The sequence below is a fragment of the Ciona intestinalis genome, chromosome 12, assembly GCF_000224145.3.
Source record: "Ciona intestinalis chromosome 12, KH, whole genome shotgun sequence".
NCBI classification, from domain to species: Eukaryota; Metazoa; Chordata; class Ascidiacea; order Phlebobranchia; family Cionidae; genus Ciona; species Ciona intestinalis.
Window position 1 is genome coordinate 2,670,801 of NC_020177.2, and position 13,917 is coordinate 2,684,717.

Genomic DNA, 13,917 nt, shown 5'->3' on the forward strand with positions numbered 1-13,917 from the left:
CAGATATATTCGTTTAAAATTGTCACTTCGAGTATGACTAGTAGTTTCAGCCTATAGATGCCCCTGGCAGATGTTTACTAAAATACATATAAACAACTTTTTTTATATTTTTTTAACAACTTTTTTACATTGAAATTTAATTTAAACAACTTTTTTACATTGAAAAAAAAATTTAAAATTTTATGTTTTACGTTTTTTTTATAACCATAATTTTTTTAATTAAAAACATCTCTATGCTTACAACTGACAACTTACGAGTCCCCTTTGCTTCGTCTCTTCTGTCCTTTCTGAGGTTTACTTATTGGTTCTCCGTTATCATCTACAATGAAGTCATTCACGTCACTTTCATCTGACATCCCTTCCTCATCATCATCTCCAAGAAGAGGAACCTCGGGCTCAACTTGAGCGGGCTGGAAGATGGGTTCAGGGATGTTACATTTTTTAAATTTTTTTACAAAATCTGGGGTGACATTTCGGATACCATAGGTGCAACGTTTTTTTACATTTTTAGAAAAATCTGTGATGATAGTGAGAATTTTAAAGTGCAATTAGTCTAATAGCCGTCAAAAATGATGTTTTTTTACAATTTTTACAAAATCTGGAGTGACATTGTTAAAATGCATTCAACACCTAGCAGTCAAACATAGGAAACCTCATTGCTTTTGGTAGGCCTATATACTTTGACTCAGCCTGTTTGGTTAAAAATAACAAAGTGATAAAAGCTGTTTTAGGTGTAAAACAAGTTAGTGCACTGTATCAACTCAGGTTTTTTAATGTTAGCTAGGCCTATAAATGGTATGACAGTAGCGATTTTTAAGGAAGAGGAAAGTGTGAAATGAAAAATGGGAACGCCACTGATTAAATCCCTACCACTAAGCAGTCTATTAGCAAACAATGCAGCGTATCCATGAACTTTTAGGTTAAAAGACAGAATATTTGCACTCGGAATGTGGTGTGGTTTTGGATGCCTATTCTCAGTAAAAGAAAGACCCACTACAACTAACTTAACTTATGCAAAAATTGACCCCCACCCCAACAAACCTGCACGACAATACAGCATTCTTATCTCACAGTTCTCACATCCCGCAAACATACACAGATAAATTTCCCACCTGAGGAGTATCAGTATCATCATCATGAAATAGTTCATCCCGGATCGCTTGCCTCGTATCCGTTTCATCTTCACTTACATCCTCGTCCGAGGACACAGTTCGTAATCTTGAAAACTTTTTTCTTTTTTTCAATTTTACTCCCAAGTTTTCCTCGATAAGGTCAAAGTCGTCATCTTCAAGTCGCAAATCTCGAGCGCTTCTTTTTTTCCTTTCTGGAAGTTTCGGAGTATTATACGCTATTAGTGCCGCAGCCTGGGTATTTAAGGGTAAGGACCATTGATTAAGGGGTTTTTCGCAGTACAATACGCAAAAAATACAGAAAAAAAATAAAATTAATAAACTATACCGTGGAAAAACTTTAGAAACACTCAGATTAAAAGCATTTTATTTATATATTTAAAAGGCGCAATTAATAACATATATAAACAGCAAAGGTGGAGTAGTAATATTAACTGTCATTTTTTCCTTCAGTAATTGTTAATTTATTGTTATTCCCAGACTGTTTTAACATGTACATACATATAAACATTGCTGGGATTACAAGTGGGGCAAAAGTAGTTATACAACTTTGTTTTTATTACAGAAAAATATAGCATGTTTGCAAATATTCAACAGAAGAGTGTTTTATTATCTAATAACCGAGGGTGCGGGAAAAATAACTTGAAAACACCATTTTAAAACACCCACCACTTTAAAATATAGCCAGTAGGGACACATGCAAACTAAATAGGGGTACTGTTGGAGAATCCCATAAAATAATTTTTTTAAAAATTTACGTTTTTCTTCTACTGGTTGTTCCTCCTCATCAGCATCGGATGAAATATCGCTGTCATCTTCATCTCCTTCCTCTTCTTCTTCTTCAACATCATCATCCACGAGTCCAGCAATGTTGCCTTCCTCATCAACCTCTTTTTCCAACTCTGGGAGCATTTTTTGTAACAATAAAAATTAGAATTTATTTGTTTGGTTTTCAGGCATGATAAATAACATAGTAAAGTCCATAACATTTTAAAAGCATTGAGATATAAACTTGTTGTTAAAAATTTGTATCAAAACCTTTTTCATTTTCTTCTTCATCCTCGCTGTCGTAATCCAAGGCAGGTTTCGTCCTTGCAACGTCATAATCCTCATCTGACGATTCTTCCGCCTCATTTTCCACGTAATCCGACATATTTACAATTCAGGTCAACTTATTAACAATTGTAACAAACCAAAACTCGTCCAAAAAGTAAAGCAGCTAACACAGAAACGTTCGTTTAGAAAGAGCAAATAAACGCACGAGTTTTTCGAAAATACGTAAAGATTTAAAAGGGTTTTTACGAGTCAGGTAATTTATTAACAATTGCAACACACAACAACTCGTCCAAAAAGTAAAGCGCCAGCAGTTAACACAGAAACGCTCGTTTAAAGACATCAAATATATATACACGCGGCGCGGGTTTGGCGGCCATACGTAAAAATACATCGCATAGCGAAACACTATTAACATTCCGACAAACTTTTTGGCCTGGTAATACAGTACGTAATAACCCCTAACCCCTAACCTACCCTTTTATACTTATGTAACCTGTTTACTTCAAAATTTTGACAGAGAAGTTTTAATTTGTGCGATGTCTATGTTTTTAAATTTCATATTTCTATACGCGAAAAAACATAAAAATCTTGGAAACCTTTGGAAATCGGAAATGTAAATCAAGAAAAAAGTCCAAAACGACCAATTTAATATAACGATTTATTTCACACTTATAACACAACTTAAGTATTAACATTTTCTGCAAATTATTTTATCCTCGAATGGCGAGAAAACGACACGACGTTCGCTATAGTTTTGTACAGTATTGTGGGGTAACATGGAACACCTTTAGCACATAATATTCAAATATCCTGAATCAACAATATATGACGTAACAAACTAAGTTCAACCTGATTCACGATTTTCAAGCCGAAGTTTATTGTTTCTATTCTATATGGGTGAGGTGTTACATGACGAACCCACGACCCGTCGTGCGCCACCGGTTTACATTTAATTCAATCGTCCCGAGTTGCTCCTCCTTCTTTTTCCAATGAGGGATATTTTAGCTCGTCAACTCTAAGTAAGATCTGCGGTGCGACTGTTGTAACTCCAACAATTCGTGAATAAAATAATTCCTTTAACTTTTTTCTTTTTAATGAAACTACGTGATGTCTAGCTTAGACTTAATAGTTTCCTTTTCTGTCTGACTACATTGATTGATGTTCTGACTAACTGCAGTTCAAAGGCAGTCGGCATTTCTTCTGCATTGCTGGCCTACTGACTATACCAAAGAGATTAAAACCATCTCTTTGGACTTTTGATCTCTTTTGACTATATACCATGGGCGAGTCACTCAAGTTTTCACTTAGTATGGTGGTAAATAATGATTTTTGCACGCCTTTAAATCATATTTGTTTCCATTTTTGAGCAAACATTACATTTTGTTAACTGCAGCAGAGAATATACAAAATCTGTTGTTTTTTCGGTACAGCTGGCAATTCGGACAACTCATCAGTGATTGAAGATAGTGGGGATTCGTTAAAATGTACTGTTTATACAAAAGCTAGCACGAAGATTCATTCATCTTAACCGAAACATGTGGTATTGTAGCGATTAAAAAGGCGGCAAGTCTGCGCGTTTCTTCTGGGCATAAGGGCGTCCAAACTAGATACATTTAAACAAGAGAGCAGACCACTCATGAATGGGTACGAAATATAAAAAAAAAATTTAACAAAGGCATAGTACGGCTGGTTATTGGTTTGAATTATTAACACAAAGTGTTACAAAGCAAACTCAAACCTCGTCATCGATTAAAAATACTCGTTTCATAAAATTCGTTAACGTTACTTCCGTAGTGATTCTAATCACGTGTAATAAACATTCCAGCATCACATGTTTTTTAATCAAATTATTTTATAGGTGTAATTTTATTAAAGCTCTGCACTCTTTAAATTGATGTAACACATTTTATAACTGTTAATTATAAATCAACTTTATTATTGCACTTAAAAATTTAGCGATCATTTAAAAATTGAAAACACCATTTGGTAAAATTATTACACACAATTCTAAACATTTAAAACATTAGTTTTAAACAATGGGGTAGCTAGCTTGGGTAGCAATGCCACAATTGTTGTTTTTGTTCTTTGCCATCTTGATGTAACCCCCAAGTTTACCCCAGCCTTCGCCCCAGCTGGAATAAAACAGATTATTGCATTTTTAAGTTCTATGCATACGTTTTGTTGGCTAAAAAGAAGGTTTTATTTTTACTTTCAAATTATGGGGCTGTGATCCACTAGAATAATTAATTCTGTTATATGAGTAAAATACATTTTTTTATTCATGCAAAACAAGGCAAAAACTTTATTATAACAGGAGTGTCATATTTCATACACTGATACACATCATGCCTGCTTACAAGTTAGCATAACTTTGTAGGTAACTATTTTTTTATATGGGTGACAATTTGTACAATTCTTGAGTGAGAGTGACCACTGGGTCAAGAGCAATAACCAGGTATCTTATGGTTACAGAGTGAGTGTTCAAACCACTGACTCATGTTGCCAGACAATTTATTTAAATTGCAGTATTTAGTTTATTCTTTTTGTGTAATATGAACATGAGAAAATTAAACGCTCCACAATACTGCAGTGCAACAATATTTGGTATGCCCCGTTTCATACATTGTGTCATAAGTTTTTGGGTGTTTTTTCTGAATCGCTTGCAATTTAAATAATGCCTGAGTAACAATGACTTAACTTTCTTTGGTTACTTTAAGCCAAATAACATTATACTATAGTATACAATAATAATAAACAATATATTTAACCTGTTCTTGACCATCCAGTACTCCTGACCATTATCAGCACCATACCCAACAGCAAGGACACCATGGTCAAGTGAAGCAGGGCTGCTGCTACACTGTTGTTCGTAATAAATACCTTCAAAAATAAAACAAATGCATTTTAAATTATAACCAAAAAACAATGCAAAACTATTGTTTTTTTTAGGTTTAGCAGCCACTTGTTAAAATGGATAATTTTTTTATTTGGGAGTGTTTTGAACAACTGTCATTTTGTTGCTTATTCCCTTCTCTTCATTACCTTAAAAAATCTAATTATACTTTTTGCTTATGTTTATAATATATTGTGAACACAAGATAGATTTGTTCGGTAATATTCCCATTTAACATTTAAAGAGAAATTTATGTCATTTATTAACACATATAAAGAGAAAATTAAATTATGTCACATATTAACACAAGTAAAGAAAAAACACTGTGTCCTATTTTCCTCACCTGAGCCATAGAGTTGAAAACTTATATGAGAAGCATCTATAAGAACAGACACCGGACCAATGCTTCCAACAGCTTTCTCAAGCTGGGTTTCGCTATCAGGAGTAATATCAACACACCCAGTTAAAGTTGCTGCAACTTCCGAAACATTAAATCGACAAACATCATTCTGTAACATTGTAACAAATGATAGAAAACTTGTGTAACCGTCACAATTTTGTGCAATATAATATGTACTTCTGTTTTAACGTAGACATAAAACTATTGTTTATCGTTTTATAATTGATATAAGTGTTTTGGTCTGTTGACAGTTTCTATCTATTTTATTATAGCCAAACACAAAAATGTTTAAAAATGTTTCGAATAGAAACTCATGCGAAAGTAGCAAATGTTGTAGAAAAAAAAGTCTGCATGATTGTACCAAAGCACTTTTTTTAATTTCATAAAATATTATTTACAAATTGCACTAATACAAAAACAGCTTTATAATAAAATACAGTTTAAACATTTGTTTTTAAAACGTTTAAAAATCAATTGCCGCTAAAGTCAAGTTACCTTAGCTTCATATGGATAGTTAGTTTCACTCTCAATGCCACCAACTTGATTGATGTAAGCAAACGCCCAGTCAGGATAACCACCACCACAGCCCAGGTCACCTTGCTTGGTACTACAATCAATCAACTGCTGTTCACTCAAAGATACAAGCTTCTTAGTTTTAGCGAAATGTTGACCCTCCAATGATCCAGTCTGCAGTAAAAATGAAGTAAAAATAAATAAAATTTATTTTGTCTCTTCGGTCATGATAACATAGAATGGGAAAGTTGGCAAAAGCAAAAAAACGGATAGTAACGGAATACAACAGCTGTTAAAACAGGCTTACTGATAAAAAATAACATTTAAATAAAAGGTTTGACTGTTATACCTTTAAAGATTTATTTTTTGTGTTTGGATGAGGTATTACAGCAAGGTATGATAGTGGGGCTTATGTTATCGATTAGATCAGTGCTCTTCAACCGGTGTGCACGGTGTACCTTAGGGTGCATCAAAATATTTCAGGGGTGCACCAGTGCAAAAGGGGTATACAAGGGTGCATCACAAACTTCAACAATTTTCAGCAATATTTTTTAGTTTTAAACTTTTTAACCAATTTAGCCACTTGCCCACTTTCCTACAGTTTTTTTTATATGAATTCTATATCTTGCATCACTGGGAATTGTAAAACGTCATTAGTTTTACGTTAAAGCAGTCAGGGGTGCATGAGTTCGACGCAACAACTTAAGGGGTTCACTAACCCATAAAAGGTTGAAGAGAACTGGATTAGATCATAATGCCTTTTACCTGGTAATTGGTAAATAATAATTCAAGGCAATTTTCCAAACTAAAAAGTCCTTAGCAGAAATGTAGTTTATTATTGTGAATGTACATGATGTAGTAGTGTGGGGAAAGATGGGAAACTTTTTTATTGTTTTCTCATCCCATTTGGTAGTAAACAACATTCAAAGAATTATGAAACAGTATCCTCACGACTCCCATAGATCAATACTTTTTGTTATAACATGATTACGGTATTTCGATTTTATATGCTAAAAGTGTCCTATCTTACCCCATCGTACTATATGGTTCGAGACCCACAGTTTGGACAGTATTATGACTATTATCCCATGTATAGCTATTATATGCAATACCAAACTACAAAAGCAACTCACAGCACTGAAGGCCCAGCAGCTTCCACATTGTAGTTGGTTCTTTACTGGAGTAACATAGCCTTGTGTGCGCCAATCCACAGTTGTTGGGTTTTGTGCAAATTTATCAATAGTTTGTTTCTTGCAAACAAGCTCGTTTTTACGATCAGCAGGCATGCTAGCCAAGTACATTGTGTTGAACTCATCATTTTCCTGAACAAAATAAATTGATTACATTTTTCAGAAAACGACAATCATTAAACACAGGTTTTCTGTTTTATAAACCTCATGCCAGCTTACGAGTTACCAAGTGTTTTACTTTGTGGGTGATTTTTTTAGGGATTTTTTATGTATGGCTGATAATTTGTACAATTCATAAGTAAAAACTGGGTTGGAGCAATTGCCATTAAGTGTCTTGCCGAGGGACACCTACGCCCACATTGGTAGCAGCGAAGAACCTTTAATCCATTACCTGTGGGTTAAAGGCAGACGCGCTAACCACTATGCCCAGCAGATTGAGGTTCTACAGTAAGGAACCCAATGGGCTCTAGGTTTTAGACCACAATTGGCTCCGGTGCGTTTTCAGGTTACAATATAATAAAATAATGCCAAAAGTTGTGCGTATGGTGAATTTAATTTGTAGGAAATTTAATACAGATATTAGGTGATACCAAGTAAAACCTTAGGTCCCACAAAGTAACATACATGGTAACTGGTAAACTGGCACGAGGTGTATGAACACCTATGTTATAACAACTGTCGATTTCCGGCCACGCAGGGATAAAGTAAGTTTCATTCATTCATGTATTCATATAAATAAACTATGTATATATAAGGTTTTATACCAAGTCAGCGAATTTTGTCATCGCCATGGTGTAGGTGTGAAGTCCTTCGTCATACTCGTAGTTATGCTGAGTCACAACACGGAGGTTCTTCTCCCAAATCAATTGTCTCTTCATCTCCTCATGGGATGCATACGACTTCCCTGGGAGATTTTTATAAACAGATTGTTTTGCAAATAAGAAAGTTTGACAAAAAAGGATGTAAACTGATCACCCGAATAATCGTTATAGGACATAATTTTAAGACTGCATTGAAAATATACTATCTGAACTTTACAATAAGGGACTTTTGTGCTGTTATGTGGAAATTATTTAATGCTAGCAAAAAAGATATAAATCTACACATAAAAAAGAGAAACAGACTAGAGTGAAAGCTGTTCACACATATATATAACAGTGTTTTAGCAGCAACATAGAAGCGACAATGGACCAGTTCTGACCTAATTTTTAGGTTGGATGGTTTACAATAGCCTTTATTACATATTAAGCACCGTTTTAGTTTTTCCCTACTATGATACGCATGAAATAAAACAGTTAGAATGTGTTTTTGGCATGTAAATGTATTTCAAACAATATATATTAAATGATAACGCACCGTGAGTATTTTTCCACTCATTCCACTTTAGTGATGTTGTATCACGTGATGCCACATATGTCACGCAAAGTGCAAGGATCAGTACTTTCATATTTAATCGGTATTCCAAAACTTTCAAATAATGCCTGGAAAATTAAACATTTTAAAACTTGGTTTATGTAATGAGACTTCTAGAATAAATCAACAGTATATTACAATAAAACTTGACTTTTTTTTAAATTTGACTCTTTGGTTACAGTAATGGTAAGAAAAAAAAAGGGGGGCGGGAGAAATAGCGATAAAACAACAGAATTTTTACTTTATGAAATAAAAAGTAACAAATATATTTTGAACAAGAAAATTCAATTATGTATGTTCTCCGTTTAAACAAAAATTGCAAGAAAAGATTTAGAATGTGCATGACAGCAACAGTTATACATAGTTAATCTCATTTCTCAATTTTACCTCAACTTCTGTCTTGTCCATTTGTACTGGCGCTGCTTCTCTTTATATAACAGTTACCGGACAATAGAGCTCTTGCATGATGGTACTGCAACACTCTTGACAATTTAATAGTTGGTCATTAAACATAGGAATAGATACAGGCAAGCAAAAGTAAACATTGGTGCAAATTTTACAGCCACATCATGGGATTCAGTTTTACGACTGTTGTTTGAGTACAATACGTGCAGTGGCTTTTTTAACAGCATGCAGTTTTTAATTCTAAAACTATAAACACCTAATGTTTGCTTTTGCACATGTGATGGATAAATAAAGTTACCTTTTAAAAAAATAATCTTTTATCAGTCTGCTTTGCAGTTTTATATTGGACAAAAAATAAAATATTTGTATCCTTTTGTTGCTACAGTTTTGCATAAATGTAAGTATAATGCAAATTTTCAATATGTGACTTAGTGCAACTATAAAGTTTTACAATTGAAAATTATTTTTAAATTTAATTTTAGCCTTTTGCCTCGACTGAGTCGATCTGTCCTGCTATCCTACCTAATACATCATTTCTCAAGGTTTTTTTTGATCAAGCAGGACAGAGGCCCTTCCTTGAGATCAATATTAGGATTAAAGGACAAAAACAGTTTTTTAATCTGCCTTCAGTTTCCGACCGAATGCTCTATTGCACACAAATATTATAGAATGCTTCCTAGTTTGACTTGGGCAAGAGGGTTTTTTGCCTGTCAGTATTTCGAAACAATGCATTATTTCTTTTGTTTATGGAAATATACGAAAATAGAAGATGGCATCCCAAAGCATTCGTATCTGCCCAATTTGTGTACATACCCTGTTTGTGTACATTAGGTTGAACCACCAGGAAAACATTTCATGCACCGCATCACCTGAGTGAAACATATTTCCCGCAATCAAAGGGTAAATTTAATCTATTCTGTTTCACCAGTAATGGTAAATTTTCATCCTGGCTAAGAACTTTCAAGTGCTGGCCTTTATCATCACACTCAACAGGTCGTGCATGGTGGGCATTGATAATCTAGCGGCAGAATATCTAGAATGCTCGAAATGTGAGAAAAAAATTTCAGTTGAAGCCGAGCAATTGTAGATCAGCCAGATGTGGTCAAAGAAAAAAATCTTCTATTTTAATGACTTACATTTACTTAGATATACAATTTACAAATCATGATTTACGATTTATGAAAGATATGGCTTGTCCGATTTTTCCTCGTCTTCCGTCTGGGGAACTTCGTCTGATGTGTACTCCTGCTGCGAAGAGGATTGGGAACGAGAAAAAAAAGGGAATCTACCAAAAGAATGTCTCTCTCCTGCTCAGGTTAACTAATATGGATTTGTGAAGATTTTACTATATTATAAAACCGGTCATAGAAATATAAACGTTAGGTAAGATCACATGCCATACAGGCTGTTAAGCAGAGGAGTGGCAACCCTGATGACAAGCTCAAAGTAATTGTGCATCTGATCCAATTGGGAAAGTACAAAGGCCAGTCATTCAAGAGGATGCTGGAGAACGACCTGGGTTATACGGTTTGGTTGATGTCGAATATTCGTAATGAGGTTTTTTCAAAATCAATGTTAAGCCAGAATAAGGCTGCTTTTAATTGTTATGTAGATTCGTTCGATGAAGTACGAGCCTGTGTCCAGAAGCGTGTGAAGAGAGAAGCTGGGAAGAACCAACAGTCTAATTCGAAGAAGATGCAGGAGAAGAAAGAACCTGAGAAGAAACAACCGTCCACTTCGAAGAAGACGCAAGATAAACCCTCAGGCTCAAAGCCTAAAACTGTATCGATGTATCCTTTGGCTAGTTTATTGTCTGGGAGTGTGTCTGACTCTAGGTTAACATCAAAATTGAAATCTTTAAAGAATCCTGTTTCTTTCAGCCCCTACGTTCCAAAACGAAGAAGAATTGAACCTGGTTTCTCATCCGACTCTGCTGATGATGCTGAAATGTGGGACATAGTGGATAAATTTGAAAATGAGTACAAGGGTAACTACATTTTCTGCTACATATGCTATTCGACTAAGTTGGGACAATGAAGCTATCAGGGATATTGTTAAGACAGTTCCCAACTCGAACAGATGCCCTTTTGCAGCATTTTAATAAGTCACTTATCATAACTATTTCTTTAGAAAAACGGACAGGACCATCAACTTCAGGGGTAAGTATCTCAGCGAGAACCATTGCTACACCAAGTACCAGCAGGGGATTCTCACCGAGCCAAAGCATTCGATTCCCACCGAACACGAGCATAGGATTCGCACCACAACTGAAGATAGCACCGAGGGCGGCACCAAGGACAGCACTGATGCAGCAGACAACTACTTCCACACGTCACGAATCAACGCTTATTCCACCAACCGCAGGTACACTTTGATTTCTACCTAATTTACATTTTCTTACTATAGTGGTTTGTTTACATTTGCTAACTATTATTCTTTTCTAGCAATGCCTTTGCGTGGAAGACATCACTTCCCACAGCAGACCAATCATGGATAGCTCAGGCACTATTCAAACGCAACATAAAAACCAGGAAACCAGAACTCGACTTATGAAAGGGTTTATCTTTTCTTTTTATTTTGAACAGAATTGATAAACTGTGGTGGGATCCTCCCCAGCCATCACTACAATGCGCACAACCGCCAAATCCTGGAAGATATTTCACGCATAGATTACTGCTGTGGATGCCAAGAAAACTCTGGAGAGCAATATTTATTTGTCCTCAACCAGGCTACTCTAAAGAACCTACAAGTGCTGGCTTATATCATCACACTCGACAGGTGTTGGACACTGATGACATTTATAATTTAGCGGCAGAATATCTAGAATGCTCGAAATGCAAGAAAAAATTCATCAGTTGGAGTCGAGCCATTGTAGATCAGTGGGCCACAGGACACAATTTACACCACTCCTGTCGTACCAGCTTGCCTGTGATGTTAGAGTGATTAGAAATCTTCGTCAACGAGGTTTGGGTAACAGCTCCACTCAGCTTCAAAAACAGTTGACGGAACAGCACAGCGAGCGATGGTTATTCCGGACCGTTCAATATATGACTGACTGCCAGCACTTCATGAAGGCCCACGAAGGAGGTTTGATCTTGCCGTCCACGTTCGGAGAACCACCTAGCTTCAAACCAATTCCCACATACAAATGGATTCTGACGATGTACGTGTTAGACGTCTTGCCCCGCATCAATGAGATTAAATTTAAAATCGCGTCAATCTTTGGTAAAGTTTTAAAAATGGATTCCACAAAAAAAGTCACGAAAAAACTGGCGGGAGAAGCTAAAGGAACATTGTCATGGGTCACCAACGTGGGCAACGAATACGGCCAAGTCCTCATGTCGGTACTAACGGAAGGAGGTAGTTTAAACAACATGGCCGACAGATTGGAAAGATACTCCAATGCCAATGTCCCCCCGCCAGACCTTATATATGTTGACAGAGGACGTTGTTGTTCAAGTCGCCCTAACCTAAACAAACTATTTCACAAGTGGGAAACAACAACTGTCCGTCTGGACATCTGCCATTTTATTCGAAGAATTGCTGTAGGCTGTACAACCGAGTCCCACCCTCTTTATGGTATTTTTCAGGGCCGGTTGTCCAAATACATATTCGAATGGAGTAATGAGGACTTAGACCAATTATTTCGAGCTAAATTGTCGGAACTGGTCAGCAGAGGTTTTCCAAATTCTTCCTCTGCTGATGCACTTGGCCGAATTACCAAAAAGGAACTTGCGAAACACTGCCGCCCCAAAACAAGACCCAAATAGCAAATAAAACAACTGATAGGCCAACTGATTGAAACATTTTCTGGGGAGCAGTGACGTGATACACTAGGGGTACCACTTTTAGATGCGGAACTTTCAAACCTATCTGTTGGGAGGGAATATTGAGATGGAACTCTGACCGCGCTACTGCTGCTATATCCTCTCCTAAAACAATCTCTAGCTACAACGCAATGGTGCTCCACACTGCTAACAAGCTGAAAAAGTCCGTACTTAAATGAGAAATGCCACACGGTGTCATACACCTGGGACAATATACAGGTAAAGCAGCTTTGGTTCTTCTAGACCTAAGACTAACTAACCAACCTATTATTAACCCCGGTTTGTTGGTTTTTACCACCATGTGAACTTATCGGTGTGGAACACTTATTCAGCCAAACTGGGGCAGTGTTGAACACCCTCAGTGATCCTGATGAGCCTCCAGACACGTTGCTGCTGTTCGATGACGATATCAATTCAAAAGATAGCTTCCAAGAACAAGAAAAGATGATATCGCTGAAGCTACATTGGACGGTTTGCTTCCAGATACAAACAGTCTTGCTTCTGGTATGTTATTAAGATCATGCTTTATGCATCATAATTAATAACTCAATATTGTCTGCAGGTGGGTGAGTTCCTAGACCTGGACCTACAAAACGTGCGAGTGGACCCAAAAACACATGGCCACCACCAGGATCCATGTCGTATTCAGCCTTACCCAGTAAAGAAGAAATTATTGATGTTACATTAATTATTTAGTTACATAGTTTTCTTAATGGGTTAATGAATTATTTGCAGATGTTATCTGGATGGCTTCACCAACCCTTCTCAAGGCCCGACTGCAACCGATATGTAGAATCCATCATCTCCAAACTGTGCAACATACACACTGGTCCAAAACTTCTGAAACTATACATGATGGACATTGATCAATTGATCATCATCTCATACAAACACATATGTGACTGCGTGATGAACAACTGTCAGGTCATGACAATTTTAGCTGGAAATTACTGGCAAAACTTTAATGCAGTTTTACATTATTTTATACAACCAAATTCCTGCAAATTAACAATTTATTATGATTTTTTTATTATGAAGGTAAACAATACAAGTTACTACCCCCCAGATTNGGAAAGTTTTATTTTGAGCG

At 36.1% G+C, this 13,917-nt stretch overlaps 2 protein-coding genes across 6 annotated transcripts in view; both read right to left on the reverse strand.

Moving 5' to 3' along the window:
• LOC100186297 (transcription elongation factor SPT6) overlaps positions 1 to 2,351 on the reverse strand; it is a gene marked incomplete in the record, with an annotated part of 21,589 nt that extends 19,238 nt beyond the window's left edge. Inside the window, 3 exon segments of the mRNA XM_018814440.2 lie at positions 1,144 to 1,324; positions 1,889 to 2,032; positions 2,169 to 2,351. Of these exon segments, the coding sequence (XP_018669985.1) occupies positions 1,144 to 1,324; positions 1,889 to 2,032; positions 2,169 to 2,283 (440 nt within the window).
• Positions 2,352 to 4,018: 1,667 nt separating this feature from the next.
• Positions 4,019 to 13,917, reverse strand: part of LOC100176092 (cathepsin L1-like) — a 29,400-nt gene continuing 19,501 nt past the window's right edge. The window contains exons 2-9 of one of the 5 annotated variants that reach the window (XM_026837225.1): positions 8,983 to 9,077; positions 8,539 to 8,663; positions 7,947 to 8,086; positions 7,126 to 7,314; positions 5,975 to 6,166; positions 5,423 to 5,588; positions 4,955 to 5,066; positions 4,019 to 4,318 (exon numbers count right to left, since the gene is read on the reverse strand). In XM_026837225.1, coding sequence (XP_026693026.1) covers positions 4,216 to 4,318; positions 4,955 to 5,066; positions 5,423 to 5,588; positions 5,975 to 6,166; positions 7,126 to 7,314; positions 7,947 to 8,086; positions 8,539 to 8,629 — 993 coding nt within the window. In that variant the 5' untranslated portion in view covers positions 8,630 to 8,663; positions 8,983 to 9,077 and the 3' untranslated portion in view covers positions 4,019 to 4,215. Of the gene's footprint in view, positions 4,319 to 4,954; positions 5,067 to 5,422; positions 5,589 to 5,974; positions 6,167 to 7,125; positions 7,315 to 7,946; positions 8,087 to 8,538; positions 8,664 to 8,982; positions 9,454 to 13,917 lie in introns of those variants that run through there. The other 4 variants (XM_002130505.4, XM_026837228.1, XM_026837226.1 and 1 more) reach the window with 4 other exon arrangements.